General features: G+C 36.5%; 1 protein-coding gene across 1 annotated transcript; it reads left to right on the top strand.

Moving 5' to 3' along the window:
- Positions 1 to 3,169: 3,169 nt before the first annotated feature.
- Positions 3,170 to 24,385, top strand: LOC6033958. The gene is made up of 6 exons (XM_038249345.1): positions 3,170 to 3,186; positions 3,249 to 3,581; positions 8,931 to 9,086; positions 17,824 to 17,860; positions 17,931 to 19,140; positions 23,500 to 24,385. Exons 1-6 carry the CDS (start codon positions 3,170 to 3,172, stop codon positions 23,559 to 23,561), a joined length of 1,815 nt encoding a protein of 604 aa, XP_038105273.1. The 3' UTR covers positions 23,562 to 24,385.
- Positions 24,386 to 26,105: the final 1,720 nt, after the last annotated feature.

Here is a 26,105-nt window from a genome sequence, read left to right as displayed (position 1 = left end):
CGCGGCCTTCCAGGCTATTTACCACGGCGGGTCAATCAGACCCACCGTGCCCAACGCGATAACATGTTCCACTAATCGCGGCCTTCCAGGCTACTTACCACGGCAGGCCCATCTGACCTCCGTGCCCAACGCGATTCTTTTTTTTCTTGGAACAATCGCGGCCTTCCAGGCTATTTACCACGGCGGGTCAATCAGACCCACCGTGCCCAACGCGATAACATGTTCCGCTAATCGCGGCCTTCCAGGCTACTTACCACGGCAGGCCCATCTGACCTCCGTGCCCAACGCGATTCTTTTTTTTCTTGGAACAATCGCGGCCTTCCAGGCTATTTACCACGGCGGGTCAATCAGACCCACCGTGCCCAACGCGATAACATGTTCCGCTAATCGCGGCCTTCCAGGCTACTTACCACGGCAGGCCCATCTGACCTCCGTGCCCAACGCGATTCTTTTTTTCTTGGAACAATCGCGGCCTTCCAGGCTATTTACCACGGCGGGTCAATCAGACCCACCGTGCCCAACGCGATAACATGTTCCACTAATCGCGGCCTTCCAAGCTATTTACCACGGCAGGCCCATCGGACCCACCGTGCCCAACGCGATTTTCCAAAATGATTCGACATTCTGTCAAATTCAATTCCACCAAAAAACTTGCCTCCAACATCCGCACACAAACACAAATCTTTATATCACCGATTCTTGTCCACTTGCCACACTCTACTTACGATGAAAACAAACTTGCCTAAACCTTCCGACGATTTTCCTCACACACTTCCCTACTTTTCCGCTTTCCTTGGCAGACGATTTCCCGCAGATTCTTTTAAATTGCAAATAAAAATGCAACTCCGTCACGGTCGCCAATGTGTGGGTCCAGATTCCGTCAGGGAAATCGTCTGCCGAGGATGACCAGTGCGGACTGACATCCGATCAGGCCGATCGTCATCCGAGGAAAGAGGACGAGAGCTGAATCTGCTTTGCCAGCTGTCACTGAACCGTTCGTGTGGCTGCGTCCATGCGCTGTCAGCGCATGGCTGCGTCGAGCCCAGCATACGAGGGGCCTATTCGACTACATTCAATGGAGTGCGTTCGCATTCACCGCAACAGGGTGTATCACACCACACACCGACTTCGATGCCATGGGGACCATGACCGAAACGGTAATTAAGAGCTGCGGTGTATTGGATAACGCCTCCAGTTTGACCCAACTGTCCCGATCGATTGTGGTTCCTGAAATTCGTGGGTGGAGAGTTAAGTCCAAGTTACGTTTGGGCCTTCAGTAAAACCTTACGCCTTCATGTGATGGTGCTGCTGGGGCTGCTGCCCGGGAGTTATTTTGTGGTGAAAGTGATTGTTCTGGTTGGGCATCGCCCGAAGAGGACCGCTCATTCCTGGCGGAATGTTTGACGTTAGTCGTTGTTGCTGCTGTTGTGACAGTGGATCAAAGGATGGTGGCCCGGGCGCGGGTTGTGCTACGTGAGCGGTGACCGCGCCATCGACCGCTCGCTCGACAGGTGCGCCAGCTGGGGCTGCCGCCGATTTTGACCGGAGCTCGAAGCTGGTAGCTTGTTTTGTTTTTGTCGTGTTTTGCACTGTTGGACGGAGTACTCAAAAACCAGGTATGGTTTCGGACAATTCCAGAATGTGATTCCTTGTTGTGGTGCGCCGGAATGCCACGGATAGACAGCTCACACAAGACTTGTCAAAACTATGTTGGGTTGGTGAATGTAAAAAAAAACAAATTAAAAAAAAACAATCCTTCCGAAGCCAATTTAAAAGCAACTCACCGAAAGGTCCGATCGAGGTCCTGTTTCTGGATAAACCGCAGCAGGAACACACTCCGAGCCGGTTCTACACACGCCTTCGTCTGCCCCGGATCTTCATCCTTCCAATCAATCGAAGGTTCTTCAACTTGGCCGACAGAGAAAACTCCCGCGATCCGACATAACAACTTTGGACCGCGATGCATCCCAAGTGTTAAGTTTCTGGACGTGGTGGGGCGAAGACTCGATGCAGATCTTCCAGCGCAAACTGGCCCGGCCACGAGGGCGCTCTAGATTTGGCTGGGTGTGCTCCAAATAGTGCTCCGGTCTGCTGTCCGAGCCGCAACTGATCATCATCGAAGGCTACGAAAAGCGCTATGTCGCCCCAACGGAAAGCTTCCAGCTTTCAGGGTATTCGCTTGGCCACGCTCGGTTCTCGGCAATCTCGGAGTACCTAACCTAGAAAACAAAATTGGATTCAAAACTATCTCTTGAAAGGTATGAAACAAAGCATACGCAGTGAATACCGTTCAAATGAATCTTCCTACCGAATACAACAAATCCGGCCCGGCCGGGAACCGGAACGGATACGCTGGCCAAGCAAATAGAAATAAGTTTTTTCACTCGCGGTCGAACAAAATGAAACACGATGCATGATGCTAAAAATATTCTAACACTTTGACAGGTCAGAAGTTGTTGTGCGCGCATGGCTTTCTACCTAAGGTACTCGCGATTGAGTGTGTAGTAGTGCGGTTGTCAAAATCGCTATCTCTGACTCTCTCACTCCACTGACACTGACATTGTTTATGTTTTGGTTTTCCTGGCACGGTCCATTGTTCTTTTGTTATTGTTTTGGTTTTAGTGGCACGGAGTCATGCACTCACACTAATGCAAAGTAAGATGACGAGTACCTTTGATATACAGCCTTGTTGTGCGCGCACCTGGTGGTAATTTTGGGAAATCGCTGCTACAGGAGTTTACACATTGGATGGATTTCTGAGCAAAAGCCATCGCGATGTGTAAAAGCCACACATCGATTTCAAAACAACGCGGTGTACACATCCAATGTGTCGGATCGACACATTTTGGTCGTAATTTTAATCTTCAGTGTATACCAAACTGAACCGAAGTACGCTTTTTAAACACAAATATTTAAAAAAAAAAAATTCAGCTAAACGCGTTTTTCGGTTCAGTTTGGCATGCTTAACAACCCCCAGAAAAAAATCCGGTAAAATTTGCCCGGAAAAAGGTCAAATTTTCTCTTTTCTGAAAATCTCCATATAAAATCCGGGTTTCGTGCTAACTATTCTGGCAGCTCGGAATTCCCGCTTTACCTTATCTAATCTACATACCTTGGTTCAGCCCAAGATATCTTAATTTTGTGTATTTTTTGCAGAGAGCACACCGCGATGCTACAAAGAGGCTCGTGCGACGTGACACCCTCCTCGATCAATAAGTGTCGCATCGCAACACGTGTCGATGAAAAAGAAAAACTCGAGTTTCAACTGTCAGTCCACCAAATTCGTTTCGTCGCCGTCGCGTCGCGAGTTGTGTCGAGCCCTCGGTACCTGAAGGACCGTTTTTTTTTTCCTCCGAACGGATTTGTTGTGCGTTTGTGGCGTGTGAATCCTCCGGTTGTGGTCCCACCAGACACGGAACCGGTTGCGTGTGGTTGAATGTTTGCGGTATTTTCGGCGCGGAACACCATTATTGCGGGGCGGCTCTTTCTGCGCTTTCGCCGTGCCAAAGTAAGAAGGTAGCGAACGAGGAACTTTACGAGCTGATTTTTGCAGTTTTCCACGGGAAAATTACAACAAGTTGGTGAGTAGTGCATGAAGTTTGCTTTAAATTTGCTAAAACATGAGGAAAAGTAGGCAAAATAGTGTATTTACAAGTGAAATATAACTAACAAAAAAAGTGGGGTTATGTCAGCAAAAAACAGGCAACACTGAAGAAAAAGCTCCCCACTTCTCCATCGAAAGGGATGCACGGAAAGTGGGTTTGCGGGGAGGATCGTTCCTCCGAGAACCGGTTTCTCGGTCCACCAGAAGAACGGAAATGATCCGCATTTCTGTCCCTTCTGCGGTGAGAAATTGTTTATTTGTGCAAGAAATTAAGCTGGGAGAAATTGAAGAAATTGAAGAATGTTTATAAATTTTGCACAAAAGACACCTAATAAATCAGTTACAAAAGTCTTCTTAACCTCCTCTTTCATGCATCATTTTATGCTTTTAAATTTGAAACCTAATCTTTGTTAGGCAAGCAAACGCGAAGCATACAAAATAAGGATAAACCAAAATTGGGAAGATTAGGTAGAAGAAGATGTCCGTTTCTCCCACGAACCTTGGAACATGGAACAACACAACACACACTTGACGATCAAGGGAAGCTACATAATGTCTACAATTTGATTTAAAGTTTACGCACACTCTCACTCAATGAATGAGTCGTCACAGTGCGGGGTGAAAGTGTTTAGGTATAACATTTATTTTGCCTTTGTAAAATTTAATGTAAAAAAAATATTATTACATATTCAGATTTTTAATACTACATACCTGAAAAAAACTAACAAAATAATTTAGAATAGAGATATTTAAGTAATGGTAACCGTTATAAATTATTTCCGTTAAAAAATATTATTTTGTGAATTCAACGCATTTGTTTTGGTTATTTTCATAATTGACATTTTTGATATCAAATCAAGCGAAATATTGTATGTATTTTCGCATTTTTTTTTTGTTAAATTCTAAAAATTTTCATTAGGTGGCACATTTTTTGCGAAAATACTCAAATTTTCATAATTCACAAAATGAGTACCAAATAAAGCAAAATTTTTAATGCATTTTAAATTTGTTTCAGTGTTTTTTGTCGAATATTATTTTCTTTTACGAATGTAAACCAGGGATCTGACACGCATGCAGTTTCCTGAAGTCCCCACCAGAGGCGCTGTCAATATAGTTTACGTATGGTTTTTGAAAAGGTCGTATGAAATAAATACATTTTTTTTTTCCAAATTATGTTTTTTTTTGTTAGTTTCTTCCTCGGTTTTTACTTTTTTTTTTTCATTTATATGCGAGATAATTACAAGCATTACGTTTTTTTTTACATTTAAAATTTATTAAATCAATTAAACAAAGTTCTACTTGGCCGTTCAAGAGAAACAAAATAAAATTTGTTTGACATTTCCTGTCCGTTGTATTAAAATGATCCCTAAGTTGCTATGGGAGCGTTCTTTTATTACGTAACGCGAAAAATCGGACTTTTAGACCCCTCCCCCCCCCTCGTAACAAAATTTCCATACAAATTTTAAAAATTTTGTATGGAGCGTAACACGGCCTCCGACCCCCCTCCCCCCCTACTGCGTTATGTAACAAAAGAACGCTCCCTATGGAGCGCGGGTTCCTGGCCTTCTATTGGATGGGGAAGTAAAACGTCGGTCCATTTGCGTAAAATAGGTTTTGGGTGACTCACCACACATAACCTTCGGACGCCTAGAAATGAGCAGACACTTGCAACAGAGCCCACAAAAGACCTGGGGGTCGTTAAAGTGGATTGCTTTTTTTTGTATTAAAATGAATTACGCCTTCAAAATACTAACTAAATTTCTGTCGAAAATGCTTTAAACTAATTTTTTTTTCAAATATGGTAATTTGTGATTTTTTTCGTATTTTGCAAAAAATATATATATAGATATTAAGAATGTGAAAACCAAACAAAATTTCGCTCATTCTGTATCCATATTGTGAATTATAAAACATTGAGTATTTTTGATTAAAATGTGTTTTGTGATAATTTTAGTATTTTAACTTTCGTTTCGTTTGATGAAAAGTGATGAAATTGCATATGGCACATTAATGCGAGCAGGAGCAAATACGGTACATATTTTGTTAAGTTGTTTGAGTATTTTTAGTTTGAAATTTACTATAAAGTCCAGACTCGATAATCCGAAGTTTCATTATCCGAAAATTCCTATAGGACTTCAGATAATCGAATCACAAACAAAAAATAATAATTTTTGAGTTTTTTTTTATTTTTGTACTTATGACGTCAAATTTGAGTTCTGCGGCCCCAGTAGTTGCCTGTTAAATTACAAAATGTACTTTTTCAGTATTTGATCGCCGCCATATTGGCCGCCATCTTGGATTTAAAAATTCTAAATCACTTTAGAGAAGTTAAGGGGTCATACTTAGGCTCAACAATCAAAAATAGGACAAAGATTTTTTTTTCTTGATTTGATTGGGCCGACGCAAATGCAGGCCAAGGATTGATACCTAAGAGCATGCAATGGCACTGACCTTGTTGCGTGCTCTTCGGTTGACGTCCACGTAAGGAACATCCTGGAAGGAGCGTAACTAACTACATCCGTAGTTCTGTTAGATCATCCGAATTATCTTGATCAGAACAGTATAGCTCTGGTTCCTTGCGAGTGTCCTATTTTCTTACCTCCACGTTGGCTTGGTTTTCATGATGACCTAGCTGGTGGCCTGTGGAAACGGATCGTAAACCTTTGACCACCGCGGGTCAGAGTCGAGACGGCTAAAAGAAAGGGGCGCGACAATGTGGGAAAGGGAAGTTATTTGTGATTGTAGACGGTATTGTTTTGATTCGCAGTATGTTGAGTCAACTGCTGTGGATGTACCTGAAACATCGCACAACGGGGTTTCTCTTCTCTTCATTCTCAGCTACCACCTATCTCCTATTTTTATTTTGCTCTTCTGATTCCCAATTCTTCACTGATTCTTCTATTTAATATCCAACATTTGATTTTAATTTTACTAACTTTTGATTCTCTTATCTCTCAAAGCTTTTCCACTCTTTTCTATCAATTGATACTGCTGTAACAAACTTTGTTTTTTTTTTCTTAAAAATATACTTTTCCTTAATGTACTAGTAATATCAAGTCTATTTATCATTCGCCTAATCTTTTTTTGATTTTATTGCGAATTTATTTATTTGAATAATTCTTTATCTGTCCTATAAATTATCATTACTATAATCTAAGCTTGTTTTGTATCTCTATTTATTAACTTTTGTCTAATTTTACATCTAATACATCTAGCTTCTCATTTTTATTCTTCAAAATACGCTCGTCATTCTCTTACTATTGATACTTGATTTTTATAAAATAAATTCTCTTTTACTGTCTATTGTTTTCAATCTTCACCCTTTTTTTCAAACAAGTGAGGTTTGAGCCCTTACTCAATTTATGGAATGGTTAAAGGATTAAAACAAATATTACTATTGTATTTTTGGTAAACTTTTATAACATGCTTAGGACCAAAAATTGTAACAAAACACCGCGACAAAAGAAATAGCAACATATAAACACGACTCAACACTAGGAAAGATTTCAGGAGAAAACAATACACAGTAAATAACAATTAGTTTTTGAACTCAAACTAAAAATATAACAGTTTTTGCTTTAATGAAAGTTGATAGGCACACTATAAATGGTTAGGCGCTTATACTTACATCAAACCCTACGTAATGTACCACCCCCGGCCGAGTTAAAATGCGTAACCGGAAAAGAAGGTGTGCATGCCTGGCACGAACACTCAAAGCGTGTTCTAGCGTGCTGCTCGTACTGACTCAGAGCAAGGGTGAGATGTAGGTGTAAGGGCAGTGCGTGTTCGTCGGGAACCTGGTGCATAAGATCGGCCAAGGCCCGTTCTTACACTGAAAATTGCGAATTGCGAATTGCGAATTAGGTCCTATAAGTGAAAGACAATAGCTTATAGGACCTTTTCAAAAAAAGAAAACTCTGAATTCAACTTTCTGGAAACTCTCCATCATCACTACTCCATACAAATTCAGCTCTGGTTAAGGTTTTTTGAATCGCCTTAGGCCGATGCAAATATTTTTCAAAGTTTTTGTCCCTCGGCTCGGGCCGGGTTCGAGGGGGGGGGGGCAAAAAAAATAAAAATATTGAAATAACAAGCCCTAGTTTCAACATTTGCACGGAAAAGTTGTTTTAAAATGCATTTTAAACTAGTTCAGTTGTTTTGCAATCATTAGTTTTAAAAAAATGTAAAATTTGACGAAAACCAAAATTTTTGCGAAAAAAAACTTTTTGCGATAATAAACATCGAAAATTTTCAAAAATTCGAATGATTTTTAAATCAACCGAAACATGCTAAAATGATTCTGAGCGCAGGGGAATGCATTCAAAATTAATTTCAACTGATTGCACTTAAATTTTTATTGAAATATTAGAGTTTTAAAAAAAAAAATTTTTTTGCCCCCTGATTTTTTGAGCCAACTTTGAAGGGGGGGGGGACAAAAACTTAAAATAAAATTTGTACCGGCCTTAAAGGTCTAATAAACCAAATTTTCAGTTTTTGCTTTTTGGGTGTTTTTTAAACCGCCTTGAGTCAGGAATATTAAAAAAAAACACCCAAATAGCAAAAACTAAAAATTTAGTTTATTTTCAAAAAAACGCCAGATATCAACTACAATTTTAACAATATCCAAACACCACTGATCTGCACTGTTAGCAGATCCTAAATTTCGTACCAAACTGAAAAGCATAAACTGCAAAAAGAAAAACGCTCACAATCAAAGGCACGAGTCGAACACGACGAAGCTCTTGAAATTTAAAAAAAAAACGAAGGATCGTTTCTTTTCTCCATCCTTCTACCAACCAAACTAGCATAACAAGTAGCAGGTAGAGGAGAAGAAGATATAATTCTTCGACCCATGTCGAGCCTCCTCTTTTTCGTCGTTCCAAAAATCATGTGTTCGCTCGCTTTCAACCCAGACACTCGGGCCTATCTTGTCCCTCACCCGGTTCTCCTCCTTTAAATCGCGGCGGACCACTTTAAGAGCGAGTGTTGTTTCAGTTTCAGCGCAGGAATTAGTCATCGTCGGAGGCTCGTACGGATCGAATCGAACGCTTAATTGCTCTCTATGCTTTCGCGACGAAACATGTGTTTTACGATTGTTGTAAATTTTAAACATTTGAAAAGATGATTTCCCCTGAAAATAGTGCGGACGATAGTTACATTTCTGCTGAAAGGTACTCTAACATCAAGTCTAGAATGATAAGACCACCTTTCCCCTAACAGTTACAGTTAAGCCAGCAGTGATAGTGATTGCATCATTCACCAACTAGAAAGAAACATGTGTGTGCCTAAAACTCTGCCTCAACCGCTTCATTATTTTTATTTTTAGCCACCCAGAATCATCCAACTCCCGCCAGGACTCCTCCGCCGGGTGTCGTGCCCCGTTGCTGAAGGTCCGGAAGACGTCGTTCGAGATGGTCGACTCGCAGGACATGAACCACCAGGCGTACGGCGGCGGTGACGAGCATCACCAGCAGCAACAGGCGTGAGTTTTGAGATTTGTGTTAGATTTACGCTTGTAAACGTTTTCAAATTATGTACATAATCTACCTAGCAAACTCATGGGAACGGAACCGCTCCTGTTTGTGGAGATGAAGGTGTGTCCCGGTTGCAGTGTGGAGGAAGTGTGTGGAAATGAAAACACGGAACACGGTTCCTCTGGCTGTAAAACTTCCACGTCAGTCTGTTCTGAGTTGGAGAAGTTGTCGTTATCTAACTTGAAAAATGTTTGCTTTGAAGAATTTTTACTTTCAAAGATAACTAGAGTAAAATGTGATTTCAGCAAAAAAACAAATTTATTATCTTCACGGGATAAATGTTATGAAATGCACAGGCGATTTTTATCAGTGTTTGAAACCAATGTTTCTTACCAAGGGGTTCGACACTTGTAATCGACTTACATTAAATGCATTAAATTTTTGGGTGCGGGAAATCTCGTCGCTAAAAAAATTGAAAAAAAAAAAAATATTGACAGAATTCTGGACAGATGTCATTGTGTATGGTTTGATCTGCAAATAATTCGTGGTGATTATTGCATTCGATCGTAATATTACGATCGTAATTTCTCGACTCAAGATCGAGATTTCTTGATAGTAAGATTATGACTTACCATCGACAAATTGCGATCGTAATTTTACTGTTGAGAAATCTCGATCGAGGATCGAGAAATTACGATCGTAACTTGTAATACCATTTTTTGATTTTTGTTTATTTAAACGGAATATTTCAATAAAATCTAAGTTATTTTTTTAATGTGAAAAAATAAAAAATCTAAACGAATTTCATTTTAATTTCAAACAATTAAAAAAAATTTCGATAATTTCAAAAATTTCAAAAAATTTTAAGTTTTTAAAAATTTCAATAATTTTAAATTTTTGAAATTTTTGAGATATTTGAAATATTTGAAATTTTTAAAATTTTTGAATGTTTTGAAAGTTTTAAAATTTTAGAAATTTTTGAATTTTTTAAATTTTTTGAAATTTTTAAAATTTTTGATTTTTTTTTTAATTTGAAATTTTTGATTTTTTTTTGAAATTTTTGAAATTATTAAAATATTTGAAATTATTGAGTTTTTTTTAATTTTTAAAAATTTTAAAAAAATTTAAAATTTTTAAAATTTTTGTAATTTTTAAAAATTTTGTAATTTAAAAATTTTGTAATTTTGTAATTTTTAAAATTTTAGAAATTTTTGAATTTTTTTAAAAAAATTTGAAGTTTTTGAAATTTTTAAAATCTTTAAAATTTTTGAAAATATTAAAATATTTAAAAAAAAATCATTTTTTTGAAATTTTTAAACTTTTGATGTTTTTAAATTTTTGAAATTTTTAAAATTTAAAAAAACAATAAATTTTTGAAATTTAAAAAAGAAAATTTGAAATTTTTAAAATATTTGAAATTATTGAAATTTTTTAAATATTTTAATTTTTTTGAAATTTTTTAATTTTTTGAAATTTTTAAAATTTTTGATTTTTTTTAAATTTTTTGAAATTTTTGAAATTGACAATCTTTGAAATTTTTAAAATTATTAAAATATTTGATTTTATTAAAAAAAATATTTTTTTTGGAATTTTTAAAATTTTTGAAATTTTTCAAATTTTTGAATTTTTTGAAATTTTTGAATACTTGAATTTTTTAAAACATGTATCGAGATTTTCTCGATCGTTAGTCGTAAATTGTCAATGGTAGATCGAGAAATTACGATCGAATGGTCTCAATCTAGGGGAAAGTGGGGCAAGTGTAACAAGCTAAGGAAATGATCGTTGTAACCCATCAAAAACGTTAAAAATCTGTCGGATTTTTTAATTATCATCTTATTTCAGGTCTTGACTAAGACTTTGATAGAACAAGTTTTTAAAAAATCCTGTTTTTAATGCAAAAAAAATGATTTAAAAAAAATTATTTTCCGTACGTTCTACTCAACTAGTGGGGCAAGACGAACAACCCGTTGGGGCAAGAGGAACAATGCATGAAAAAACATGTTAATTTGCTAACAATTGAACTGTTATCACTTAGATACATCAGATTAGGATGTATTTGAAACATTTCTTTCATTTTTAGATTAAATAATAGTATGTTACTAAAAATTTTATCGCTTTTACGAAAAAAAAAATATTACTTTGATGAAAAAAGGGAAATTTTCATAATATCACTATATTTTGCATGGACAATTTTTTTAACAATTGTTTACCAGTTTTTAAGAACGTTTATGTATTTATTTTCCAATAAAATATGTTGTTGCAGCAATTCGTATTTTTTTCCATACTAAAAATGCATATGGTACACTTGCCCCACCTGAACAAGATTTTTTAAAAACTCTCAACAAAAATAACCAAAAGTTAAATCATACTTTAAAATAGGTGCAAGTCATTGGTAGGGACACTACTGATCTAGGAAAAATAGCATTTTGATAAAATGAGCCTTAAAACGAACCCTAAGCCTTATTTTGTACTTTCCAAATATTATAAGAAAACAAAGGTTTTGAAAAAAAAATTTGAATCCTATTTCTCGTGGCGTTTACGTCGTTTTGGCGGTTATTTGGTAGTAGAATCAGCTAATTGCATTGTTAGCAACAATTCCTCATACTGGAAATAATCAAAATTGTAAAAATTACGGCCGTACGAGCGATTGTTCCTCTTGCCCCATATGGTCGTCTTGCCCCACCTTCCCCTACTATCGACAAATCTGGAGTTTTTTTTTAAAAAAAGGACCAATAAACCAAATTTCCAGTTTTTGCTTTTTGGGTGTTTTTCAATACCCCTGACTCAAGGCGGTTTCAAAAACACCCAAAAAGCAAAAACTGGAAATTTGGTTTATTGGTCCTTTTTTAAAAAAAACTCCAGAAATTACGACTTACCATCGACAAATTACAACTTACCATCGACAAATCTCGATCTACCATCGACAAATTACGACTTACCATCGAGAAATTACGATCGTAAATTTTCTATTGAGAAATCTCGATCGTGGATCGAGCAATTACGATCGTAATTTGTAATACCATTTTTTTAATATTTTCATTTATTTAAACAAAACATTTAAAAATTTTAAACAATTGAAAAAATTCGAAAATTTTAGAAATTTTAATTTTTTTTTATTTCAAAAATTCAAAATTGTAATTTTTTTTAAATTTCACAAAATTTCAAAATTTCTAAAATTTAAAAAAATTAAAAATTTAAACCATTTTAACAAATTTAAAAATTTCAAAGAAATTAAAAAAAAAAACTTGAAATAAAATCCAATCCAATAACTTTTTAAAATTTCAAAAAAGTATCAATGGCGGAAGAAGATCTGCTATACACTCATCCCTCATATTCGGAACAGATCGGCCAATGTTCAATAAGTCATATAAAATTGATAATTGAACATAATGATTTGCGTTTACCTTCATGTGAAAGCTTTTCTTGCGATCTTTCGATTGATGTACAGTATGTAAAAAAAGTATTTACACCCCTAGGGCACTATGCACATTTTGTGATGAAACATGTAAAAAATTTAAAGTTTGACAGGAACCTAGTACTACGTTTTGTTCAAAAACTCATGCCAAACATTTTGCTACAAAAAGCTCATGAAAAGATGAATTATATAAAAAGTTATATAACAAATTCTATTACGAAAATAAAAAAGGTGCAAAAAAGTTTGTACACCTTTCGAAAAATTAACATAAATAATGTTATTTGTTGACAAATCACCATAAATCCAGTCTCCCAACTCCAAATAGGCATCCTTGACTGATTAAAAAAATAATTTGGATTGAATATAAAATTTACTAACTACTTAGTATAAAAGTTTAAATAACTCTGGAAATTCTATATAAAACTTATCAAAACTTAATTTTGCAAACTTTTAATTCAAATAAATGTCAATATATTACCATAGAATTGCTAAATAAACATTTTGGAGTGGGCATAACACCGTTTTGGGAGTATTTGTATCGATAGAATAGATTTTTCGTTGGAATTTCGTACCAACCCGGAATTACGTCGTCGGAAAATCCGCCGGCATCCGAACCGGTCCACGATTCACAAGTTAACCTATGTAGAATCGGAAAGGGCATAAAATTTCCGATCTTTTGATACCCATACATCTAGGTTTTCTTTAAAACCTACGTTTTTAAATACCTGGGCAAAAAGTAAGTTTGATCCACGAGAACAAAAATTACGAAATTCCATACATTTTTGGCAGGTTGCTCAAACGAAACCATAACAACGTTTTTATCTAGGTATTTAAAAACGTAGATTTTATAGAAAACCTGGATGTATGGGTATCAGAAGATCGGAAATTTTATGCCCTTAGGTTGACTTGTGAATTGTGGACCGGTTCGGATGCCGGCGGATTTTCCGACGACGTAATTCCGGGTTGGTACGAAATTCCAACGAAAAATCTATTCTATCGATACAAATACCCCCAAAACGGTGTTATGCCCACTCCAAAATGTTTATTTAGCAATTCTATGGTAATATATTGACATTTATTTGAATTAAAAGTTTGCAAAATTAAGTTTTGATAAGTTTTATATAGAATTTCCAGAGTTATTTAAACTTTTATACTAAGTAGTTAGTAAATTTTATATTCAATCCAAATTATTTTTTTAATCAGTCAAGGATGCCTATTTGGAGTTGGGAGACTGGATTTATGGTGATTTGTCAACAAATAACATTATTTATGTTAATTTTTCGAAAGGTGTACAAACTTTTTGCACCTTTTTATTTTCGTAATAGAATTTGTTATATAACTTTTATATAATTCATCTTTTCATGAGCTTTTTGTAGCAAAATGTTTGGCATGAGTTTCTGAACAAAACGTAGTACTAGGTTCCTGTCAAACTTTAAATTTTTTACATGTTTCATCACAAAATGTGCATAGTGCCCAAGGGGTGTAAATACTTTTTTTACATACTGTATAGACCGGCTGTACATTTTTACGATTTATATCAAGTTTTCGAAGAAAAACATTGACCATTGAAATCCACAAATTCGGAACACTTTTTTCTTACGATGTAAACAAACTTTTTTTTCTCTCCAGGTGTACATATTTTTTGCAAAATAATGACTTTGCACTCTGAAACCAATAGAACTCATGGTTAGTGATGTTTTATGAATGGTCTGATAACTTTTTTGTGAAAATATCAGTTAAATTCAGGTGTTCCACAATTGTGGGAGACACAATAACATCCCACAATCATGGAACGGGCAATTTGTAGGCAGTATTTTGCTGCTCTGGATAAAAAAGTCTTGAAATGCAGTTTTTGTTTGAAAAGTATTACTTTTACTGGTGAAATAGCAAGAGAATGTCCAAATAAAGGCCTTAAAAATAGCAGGGTCGGCAGAAAAGTTGCATTTTGCATTCTATTGACAAATTAACACAAAAGTGTTCCGAATTTGTGGGTGTTCCGAATATGTGGGATGACTGTACCTAAGGCGTGATTTTCAAACTTGATAAGGGCGTTTGAGAGGGCGTTTACAAAACATTAGCAAAAGAAACAGAACACTAAAAATAAAGATAGGTACAGTCCACACTCGATTATCCGAAGGCCTCGCAAAAATTTCACTTCGGATAATCGAATTGTAACATTCCCAGAATGTCAACTGTCTTGATGGTTGGTTAGGGTAACAATGATCATGCAAAGAACAACGGCTTACTATGATTTGCTCACTATACTACATCTCTTCCTTGTTTGAAATTAAAACGTACGCTGGGTGGGGAGAGATCGGACAGCAAGTCGAGTAAGAAGAATTACGCACGTCTTGTATGTTGCACTGGTGAACAGCGAAAGAGAGCGCGACAACCGTCGCGTTGATGTTTTATTCATTTCTTTGTGAGTGTATTAGTGTTACATTTTTAGTACAGTTGTTTGGCCCAAGGCCCGTATGCAACAGAAATAAATTTGAATTTAATAAATACTTACATAGGTTAGTTAAAGGTTCATATATCCCAAAGCTAATCACATAATATTATGTTTTAATAATGCCATCATTATTAAATAGTTGTTGATTGCTGGTATCAAGATTTCATCTTATGATTATGTTTTGCAATTTCTTGATTTTGAAATACTTCTTTGATTTCGAATCTATCTAAAATACTGAAACTTTATTTAATCAATTGACTGGCAATTTACAAATTGATTTTCATCGATTTCTGTTGAATGAATCGATCATTCCAAATTAACCAATCGACGGATCGATCTGGCACGATGAACATGAGTTCCATCGATTTTCTTTGTCAGACCGGAGTCTCGACAAATTAGATTGAACGAAGGGATCGTTCCAATCCCGGTAGACCGGAGTCCTACCGATTTCTATGCCAGATCGGAATCTCGACAAAATAGACCAAACGAACGGATTCGTTTCGATCCCGACAGACCGGAGTCCTGCCGATTTCTTTGTCAGGCCGGAACCTCGACAAAATAGACTGAACGACGGATCGTTCCAGTCCCGGTAGACCGGAGTCTCACCGTCTACTTATCAGACCGGAGTCTCAATTAAGGTCAAACGAACTATTCGTTTCAACCCCGGTAGACCGGAGTCTCACCGTTTCATGTTCTTCTTTTTTTTTCAATTAGCTTATGGATTGTTTCCGTTTCCTTTTCTTACATTTATTATGTCTCAATCATCCCTGCTATCCCTTTCCGTTTCCGTAGCCAAACTACAACAAATTGAATAATATTCCTTGAATTGATCACTCAAGACAGCAAATATCACTGGTTAGGTTTTTTTTAATAATCGGTTTTGTGTGTGGTTGTTTTTACCACACCAATCAGCCATTTTTTAAATCAGTCAAATACATCAGCAAATTATTTTTCACCGTACTTACAATTTTATGGTTTTCGAAACTGCGCGTCATTAAATTTTATCAAAATCCACATTTTTCAAATCGTAATCTATGAAGGTGATTTTCATTTCAAACTTGATGAAACCTCTTGTTGTCCAATTTGCATAATACATAAGTCCTCCGAGAATACTTGCAAAAAGTTCCAAGGTACAAATCTAGTTTCTAGTTGGCTAGAGTAAAGAAAAATCATTAATCATATTGATCCTTGCACTGTAACTTGGATTTGGCCCGCACTTTTCTCTCGCACTTTTGACAACAAAATTTCAAAAAACTAGGCAACCAGCAGTTGTTTATTTACATTTCCAGTCGCAGTTTCTACCAAACTGGACATTCGCACTTTAAAATTGCGATTGACAGGTGAGCAACATCGGCTCGCTTTGATCATTTTTTGAGAAAATTAAAATTTCCCAAGCCAGCTTGACAAGTCGCAATAGTGCGATCGATAGCAATAATTTAGTGCGAAGTCCAAGTTAGTGAGAATTGCGCAATAGTGAGAAAAACCTTTTTTCCAAACCAGATTCTGTTTTTAATTGCCGAGAAATCGTCTCGTTAACATTTCAATCAAGGCTTATTTCACTTTTCCAACTTCGGAGAGAGCTTCTGTAGAGTATTCATTTGTACTTAGACGAAAAGTTTGCAATTTCCGAAATTTTCAATTTCTTTATCCTCGTCGCCAATGTAACATTCCCAGAATGTCAATTGTCTTGATGGTTGGTTAGGGTAACAATGATCATGCAAAGAACAACGGCTTACTATGATTTGCTCACTATACTACACGAATCACGAAAAAACTTTTTTTTTCGTTGTTCAATTTTTGATTGTCGAGCTAAAGTGAATGAAATTTTTGGAGATGGCGGTGACGTAATATTGAAAAAATGCATTTTATTATTTAATAGGCTATTACAGTAGTTGTAACTGGGCTGAGAACTGAGCCCAGTCACCGAATGCTGCTCGCTAACTGGGCTGAACGGAAAATTTCGAGGGGACCACCGATGCATAATGCTTTAAAAACATTTAAATAAAAGTTACTCAAATTAATTTACAACACTTACTGTTCATATTTCTATAATTGTGACATGAAATTGAATTAATTTTCGAAAAAGTTTTTGTGTTTTTTAAAAACGACTTTTGCATTCCATTAACCCCTCGGTCATTTTGGTTTTTTGACGTTTGTCTGCTTTTTAACTGGGCTGCGGCCCAGTTATCGAGCGCCCAGTTAAAAAGCAGCCCAGTTAAACAGCGCCCAGTAACCGAACAACTTCTGTACTCAAATTTTAAGTTTATAACAAGAAAGAGAAAAAACGAAAAAAAATATTTTTGGTTCGTAATTCTACTATTCGGATTCCCATACAAACCTTCGAATAATCGAACTTCGGATAATCCAAATTACGGAATTTTTGCTTTTTTTTTTGGAAATTTTTGAATTTTTAATTTTTTTTTAAGGCCGTTGCAAATATTTTTCAAAGTTTATGTCGCCGTGAAAATGTATATTTTATTGCCCTGAAAACAGATTTACAAAAAAATGTAAGCGTGTGCTCATACCAACCTCTCACATTTTTCCGGTTTACATGTATGTAACCCCTTAAAGTGAATTTCTCATTTCAAGCTGGATTTAAAAAAATATATATTGCAAAATGCTATGTACCCGCCTGGGACTTTTGTTTTCCCGAAATTGTAAAACCAAAAACATACAGGCTGCCAGCCCCACTGCGTTGCATTAACCGCAGTGAGAATTCCGCGAACGAAACACATTTCACCGAATCTACACGGGGAGGTAGCATGCGTGGACATACCGTACCACACGCTTGGATGTATCAACTTCTAACGCTAATTTTATGTATTTGATTTTGATTACTTTTTCTAATTTTTTTATCTTTTTTCTTTTTTGATTCCAGCGAAGAATGCGAAGCTGCCCTGCTGTCTTCAATTGAGGTAAGCGATTCCGTGCCAACTCAACACACAACAACATATCTAATTCTTCCCCCCCTCTCTCTCCTTCCAGACGGCCGACCTGATGGACCTGGATTCGGACATTTTCATGGGTCTCGACCAGTACCCGTCGGGTGGAATCGACGCCATCAAGCTGGAATCGTTCCCGTCGATGGACCAGCAGCAACAGCATCAGCCGGAACCCCCCAGCACTCCGGCCCAACTCGCTCTCGACCATTTGAACCGGGCGCCGACGCTGGACGAGGTGCACGATCCGGCGTTCAACTTCAACGTCGACCTGAACGGCGAATCGAGCGGCAAGTCGAGCTGGATGTTTTCCTCGCGGCTGAACAAGGTCTTTGTCAAGATGGGTCAGCCGTGCACGTTCAACGTGTCGTACCAGAGTGGCGGCGGCGTGAGCGTGCCGCCGCAGCTGCAGGTCCGGGCCATGTTGGTGTGTTCGGCACTGGAGGACCTGTACACGCCGATCTACAGGTGCGAGAACCATCGTGGGAACGACCGGAGCAATCCGAACCTGTCGCCGTCGGTGATTGCGCACGTCATGCGGTGCTTCAACCCGTCGGTGCGTTACGTTGGGGGCGAGCAGGGAGTCGCGTTCAAGGACCGGCTGGCGGTGGTGGTTCCGCTGGAGTCGAGCGCCCAGGAGCAGGTCGTCGCGTCGAACGTCTCGCTGGAGTTTGTGTGCCAGAATTCCTGCCGGATCATCAACCGGCGTCCAACGGCCATCATGTTCACGCTGGAGGACGGCCACGGCCAGATCCTCGGCAAGAAGTCGCTTCACCTCAAGGTATGCAGCTGTCCGAAGCGCGACAAGCAGAAGGAGGAGGAAACGCTCGCGCCGGCCTCCAAACGGAAGAGCGACGTCGGTCCGGTTGCCCCACCGGGAAAGAAGGTCGCCAAGCTGTCCACCTCCCACCGCAGCCCGAGCGGCGCCAGCGAAAACTCCCCGTCCCATCACCACCACCACCACCAGCAACAACCCCCGGCCGGCAAGCTCGCGTTCATCAAGAAGGAACCCTCCCCCGTTCCGCTGTCCCGTAGTGGCAGCGGTGGGGGCGCCCGTGCCCTCACCCCGCTCAACAGTGCCGAGTTGGTGGAGCAGACCGCGACCACGATTGCCGTTCCGATGCCGAGCGTCGAGTCCGCCGTCAAGGTGGCGGAGTACGCGTTCCAGGTCGTGGCCGGCGACCTGGTGCGGTGCGTCGACGACGACCAGCGCAAGAGCTTGGCGGCCTTTCTCACCCAGATCCGGCGGCTGCAGAGTAAGTACGAGCAGTATGTCTGAACTTGTTTGTTTGTATCATTGGAGATATTTATGGAAAGATTTCCGAGCCCTTTTCAACTGTCGAATGCTAAAAAGAGACTGAGATGATGTATAAATGCAGTTATTTATAAGATTTATTCGCCGTTGTCGACCAATAAAAAAAAAGTGACCGTTTCTACGTTGAAAAAAAAACTTGCTTAAACAAAGACAAAACTTGTTGATTTCACGAAAGAATAATATCAAATCAACTGTAATTTTAACAATTTAAGCTGAGTTTAGCAAGGTAAGATTACTGAAAACTTGGTTTATCTTTGGCAGGTTCAATCGATTTGCCGAAATTTTTTAGCGCTAACTTATTTGGAGAATTTCCCTTGTCCCCTTAAAAAGGTTGAATCGTGAATCGGCGGGCCTTCACTATCACCCAAAACAGCCATCCGGGTTGTTTGGGTCGTCCACTTAAGACTTCATATCGTCATCTGGGGCGAATTGGGACAGCTGTTTTAGTCAGGTTCTTGCACCTTTTTGTTGTTGATATTTCCATTGAAATCAACTAAAACAGCTGTCCCAATTCCGACTGTAGTCCCGGTTCCCGATTGACGGTACAAATTTAGCTGCTGGCAAAACATAAATGGTTTAAAAATATTTCAATATCTGCATCTTATGATTGTGAACGGATGTACTGATCGACTTGGTGTCTTGAGCAAAGTTGTAAATATTTCTAAGGACATCTAAGAAAAAAATGTTACTCAAAAAAATAGCCATTTTTTATTCGACTAAAATAAAAAAGCGCAAAATTATTCCATTTTTGAAAAATCTCATTTTTTAATTTGTTCTAGATGACAAAAAATGGCATCTTGTGAGCTTAAGCACAAGTTAGTAAGAATTTGGTTTGGCAGTGTTGCCAATTTTTCGAAAAAAAATAGATTTTTGAAAAAAAAAACCTGACAAAAAGTCAAACAATAGGTCTATTACCGTACTTGCAGAATTGCAGAATTTCTGCAGCTTCTGCAGAATTCTGCAGCCAGCATAAGTCACTTTTTTGCAGCACGTTCCCGTACTTTTCAGCTCGCTCTCTTCATCTCTCTTTTTTGCAGAAGTTCTGCAAGGAGAGAAGCGGAAAAAAATTGCCTGGGTAGCGCGTTCCAGTACTTTTTCTGCAACATTGTACACAGTTGAGTGGATTTACTCAAATTGGGTATTATTATTTTTTAATTATTTCAAAATATTTTTAAAAAATGGTTTACAAAAAAAGTAATTGAAAGAAGTTTACCTCTAGAACTAGGGCATTATTGTTTACTGCATTATTAAAAAAATCAAGGATGTATTATTTATTAAGTAACTAGAAACTAATTATGCTTAGGTAGAAGTCATATATTAGAAACAACATAAAAATTTTACATTAGGTAAACAATTTTACAAATGAGAGTAGCAGGTACGTTTAATAAATATGATAAAAAAGACAAACAATGGTATTATAAAGAAGGGACCATAAATACATGTCTAATAGCAAAATGTTTTAAAGATTATTCAGGATAACATAAATAAATTATGACTGGATGTCACATGAAAGAACAACGGTGACGCTGTAATATTGACAAATAAAAAAAATGATCACGAACTCAAAAATTTTGATACACATAAATTAAGCAATCTGGAAATAAAGAAATCCATAATTAAAAATATATAAAAAAAATAACTAATATTTCCACATCAAGAAACTTTAAAAAACATTAAATCAGATATTTGAGAAATTTAAAAATACAAATAATTATATCAAAAAAATAAAAAATAAACAATTAGTCACAAATTAAAAGCTTAAAAAATCAAATGATTGAAAACTAATTATTTCAAAATGATTAAAGTCAAAAAAATCTTAATTTAAAAAATTTAAAATAAAAAAAAAGTTGAAACAAATCGAAATAAAATAACAACATTTTTTTTATATTTATGAGTTCAGAACACAACAAATTCAAAATCTACAGTTAAAAATAATAAGATAGAAACTTAAAGAAATTATAATTTCAAAAACAAGTAATATTAAAAAAATCCGGAAAACAAAACATTTAAAACTCAAATATAGATAAAACAGGAACAGTCAAAATTTCCAATCTCTAAATACTCTAAATTTGAGTTTCTAACCTAAAATATGACTTCAAAAAATGTGTATTTATAATGATTCAAGATAGAGGCGTAGAAATTAAAAGTTCAAGAATTTAAGAATTTATGAATTTAAGAATTTTAGATTTTAAGAATTTTAGATTTTAAGAATTTTAGATTTTAAGAATTTAAGAATTTGAGAATTCAAGTATTTAAGAATTTAAGAATTTAAGAATTTAAGAATTTAAGAATTTAAGAATTTAAGAATTTAAGAATTTAAGAATTTAAGAATTTAAGAATTTAAGAATTTAAGAATTTAAGAATTTAAGAATTTAAGAATTTAAGAAGTTAAGAATTTAAGAATTTAAGAATTAAGAATTTAAGAATTTAAGAATTTTAATTTCGACAAAATAACAAATATCACTTACATAAATAATTTAAACCTGAAATCGTTAACATAGAAACAAAATCGTTCTCAATATAACCAGACATAACAAAACTACCCCAAAATCATGTATTATTACAACTTATAATAAAATGCTTTATTTCACCCAACTTGCAGATTTTATGTAAGCGTGTAGTCAACATCCATCACACCAAATAGCAGTAACTTTTCAACAAGAAAGAGAAGAGAGAGCTTGCAGAAAAGTACGGGAACGCTCTGCTGCCGTTTTTGTGCAGAATTGCAGAATTCTGCAGTACGGGACCTAATACCTACATCTTTTTCGGAGGCACCAAATCAATCAGCGAATACGTTCTCAAGAAACAATATTTTTGAATATTGTAATAGCCTTTTCGTATGGACAGTAGGGTGGTCCAAATCCGGGCTTACTCGGGGCTAGATAGACCTAGGCTAAATTCTAAATTTGAGCTCATTCTGACCGCGGGAAATTCTTTAAAATTTTTATGGGAAAAATCGACAAAATTTATGGAGAAAAGCAACTGTTTCAGTTTTCTACCTGCGGAGGGCGCAATAGTCGTCCAATCTTTATCAATTCTCACATGTATAATCTCCATTAAATTCTGAACAACTTTCCCAAAGGCACCATATTTCCAGCTTCCGAAAAGGACCCTTTTTTTGCACAGACAGCTGTCAAAATGATATTTAAAAAACTTGTGTGGAATGATGCAAAACTACTCCTGGTCATAAAAACAGTATACACAAAATTTGATGAAACCAACAAAGATCAAAAAAAAAATCACTGTCCGAAATTTCAGACAAATGCTCACACACCGTCTCTCTCATTCGCGCAGAGCTCGTTCGTTTGGGTTCTGCCGAAATTCCGAGCACCTTCCCCGCGACATGACTGCATTCAAATGGTTGCTGTCACCACACTCGCCCGCACAAGCAAGAGCATAAAGGCGAAAGAGAGAAAGAGAACGAGCGTTGCGTTGTCACCCGGCTGTTGATCTCGGCCTTCTTTCGTGTCCACTTTGTGTGGGCGCCATAACACTGAAGGTCGCATTCAGACCCGAGCTCTGTCAAATAACAGGCAATCTCTCTCGAATGAAAATATCTGCTGGTACGGGAATAGACTTTCTGTCAGTGGCCAGTTTTTCGTTTTGGTGTCTTCAGTCTTGAGTAAAGTTTAGAAAAATACATTTCAAAAAAATAGAGATAGAAATTTCAAATTTGCTTAAAAAAATGTTCAAAAATTGTTTTTAAAGGTTAAAATAAATTGACAATCGAATAATTTGTTTTCAAGTAAATTTTCAAAAGACACCAAATCGATCATAATTCCTTCACGAGACATAAATTATAAATATTTATTAATCATTTAATTTTTTAATGTTCACGGTGACAATCAACAACAAACTCAAAAATAAAGAATAAAAACTGTTTTACAAAAGTGACGCGTTTGTAATTAGTATCCGAAATAAAGTCAACAATTTGCTCACACCCTCGTCCAACTTTCTCCTACACGCAAAACAACAGCTCTCCCCATGCCAACATGGATGACCATGCCGCAATCTGTACGACGAACTGTAAAATTACACGTCAAAACGAACAACCCAAGTTTGAGTTAAAGCTTCATTTGCTGCATGGGCCAAAGTTCTCTTTTCAGATTCCGGTCATCCAAATTTCACAGCAAAGAATCGTGCAAACATGTAACAAAGTAAGTTTTAATAAAGTTGGCTAAATGCAAAAACTGAAAGAACGCTTCTTTTCAAAATGAAGTATCCGAAAGTCCAAGTCATTCTCGGAGCCAAAAGAACCACACAAACTAAACTCGTTCTTCCCCGGTCTTTCTCCTTGCAGAGTCGCTGACCACCGGCGTGGGACGTTCCGGCCATACCAACAGCACCACAGATTCGGAGTAGTCGCCCCTCTTATTTCGTTTTTAGTTAGTTCAACTTGTTTAAGGAGACCACTAACAAATTACGTTTAAGGTATCGAAAGGTTGCGTACGCTATCAAACGTACATTTTCCGTTTACTAATCTTAAAAGTTTGTACTTTTCAAAATTGTGCGAGTCAAAATTTGTCTAAACTTCCCAGTGTCTTCCTTTTTGAGTGTTTTTTTTGTATTTTCAAAATTTCAAACTGTTGACCTTAAACCACAAAAAAAATCCTCCCACCCACTGTCGAATTCAAAGTCGAATTTTGAATCCTTCTTGTCGTATGATTATTGTTCACCTATATTTTTATCTTCTTGTGCCAAACACGTTAAATTTTATTCAACCACAAATAATTTCAATCGGTCGATCGAACGGTGCAACTCTTAGCTCAATTTTGAGATTGACCTTTGTTAATTTTGCAAACTTTTTTTTCCCCTAGTTTTAAGATTTAAACAAAAGTAAAGGAGGTATTAGACTATGACAAATACACAAACCCCCACTTTTAGACAGTTTGTCAGCTTTGTTTGTCACAGTCTAATACCTCTTTAAGTTTTCTTTGAGAGTACCTTGTAAGAGTAGAAGTTTAATAAAAAAATACTTAAGCCTAGTTTAGCGTGCAACGTGCAACGCATAGATATACAATTTACTTTAAAGAAAAGACCACTCGTGATGCAAAGCTGCCACATTGAGCGCTTTCTAAACTTTAATGTTAGTGTTTAAGAAGCAATGAAAGAAAGAGAAAAGATGTTGTTAAATTTAACATTGTGCAAACGGCACACTTTATTGAAGAGAAAAAAGTAAGAAAAAATAATGAAACAAGAAAAATAACAAACAATAACTAAAAACAAATAATGAAATACAAAAAACTTCATAAAAAGAAGAAAAAGCCAACCTGCCTAAAATATCCGTGGAAAGAAATATCCCTTGAGCGTGTTTTAAAAACCCGTAAAGGCACATTCCTCAGATTAGTTTTCAAAAAGACGTAAGAGCCATTGGTAAACAAAGCCCTTTTTGCACCGGTAATCGACGTGTTTACGGAAAATCATTTTCAAAAATGCTTGAGATTGTTCATCTACACGTCCTACAAATGCCCTAAACTTAAAACAAATGAAATATTGTTTAAATTTTGAAGAAAAAAAACGAAAATTAGTATCGGGGGCCACGGTGGCTCTTACGGCTTTTTGAAAACTCATCCGAGATTGAAACATTCGTGAACGTCAGTTTTCTGACGTCGCCACAAAAATAACGGTAATTTTGAATTAAAAAAAAAAAAACAGCGCAATTTTATCGAAAAAAAACACAAACCTACTCAGAAATGAGTAAATGTAAACCTACTTAGAAATAAGTAAATGAATGTTTACTATTTTGAATTTTCAAACGTTTTCTATTTAATTTAAACTAGTTTCAAACACATATCGAGATTTCCTAAACAATCGGTCGTAATTGGGTACTAAAGCCCTATGTCAATTTTTATGTACAACGGTAAAAAACACGATTAAAAACCATTTCTGATCACTTTTTTTCATTTTAATGCAAAAATTTTTTTTGACAAGACAACATTTTTTCGATGGATCAACTATGGTCCCCTTGGAACGAGCTGTCAAGTAGGAGCTTTTCTGTCAAGAAGGACCGCGAGGTTAATTTTTCAAAATTGATTTAAAAATCCATTTTAAACTCTTTGTGGTCGTACAAAGGGTCATTGTACTCAGACAAATAAGCTTTATCGCTGTAAACAAAAATATCAGCAATCTAAGCTTCATTTTAGGACCCAATTTGTCGATATTAGGGTCAACAATCCCATTGGTGTGTTACGTTTCTACACACTAAAGTTCGTTCAAGCAGTTTTGTGTTTTTGTTCAATACATGACTTTCTCACACGGAAATAAAATCATCTTTTTTGATATTTTTCACCTTTTTATTATAAAAATTAACTTCGATTATGTTTTACTTGCAATTTCCATAGGTTTTTTTTTTAAGTTTTACTATTGTTCTCTCCTGCAAACTACTGCTCTTCATCGACTTTGAACGTGTTTGTGTATCTGTTTAAGTGAGTGACTGCGTGCGAGAATGAGAATAACTACTCCACCAGCACTCTCCCTCTCTCGTTTGTATACGTATCTCTTGTTAGTTCCACTATTTTTGGGTGAATTTGCTTTGACTGTTCAACTAAATTGGCGCACTACATTTTCAAGATTATCTTACCTGCAGACTCGGCACCCCGACATGTTGTAGGTGTTATTGTTTTCGGTTAAAGAGGGGTTACGTACAATATCTAATAAAGCTTGATTTTTTTTTCTGTTTTCGATTTTCCACACCCGTCGAACGATTCCATCTCACTCTTAAGAAATGCCTTACCTTCTACTACGCTTCTTTTGTTGTTGTTTCCTAGAGCGATTTTAATTTACTGTTACACGCTTATAATTCGATTCAATTGTACTAGCACTGACGAAGAGTTACACGTTTTCTTTTTCACTATACAGCAATTTGTTTCACTATCGAATTGTTTTATTTTGTTAGCAGTATTGTTG

This window comes from Culex quinquefasciatus, chromosome 1, assembly GCF_015732765.1.
Source record: "Culex quinquefasciatus strain JHB chromosome 1, VPISU_Cqui_1.0_pri_paternal, whole genome shotgun sequence".
Classification (NCBI taxonomy): Eukaryota; Metazoa; Arthropoda; class Insecta; order Diptera; family Culicidae; genus Culex; species Culex quinquefasciatus.
Note: the sequence above shows the minus strand (reverse complement) of the source record. Positions and strands in the feature narration are given on the sequence as shown.

Coding starts and splice junctions, on each gene's coding strand:
- LOC6033958 (XM_038249345.1), top strand. Junction 3,582..8,930: donor GGGAAAATTACAACAAGTTG/GTGAGTAGTGCA, acceptor TTTTATTTTTAG/CCACCCAGAATCATCCAACT. Junction 17,861..17,930: donor CCCTGCTGTCTTCAATTGAG/GTAAGCGATTCC, acceptor CTCTCCTTCCAG/ACGGCCGACCTGATGGACCT.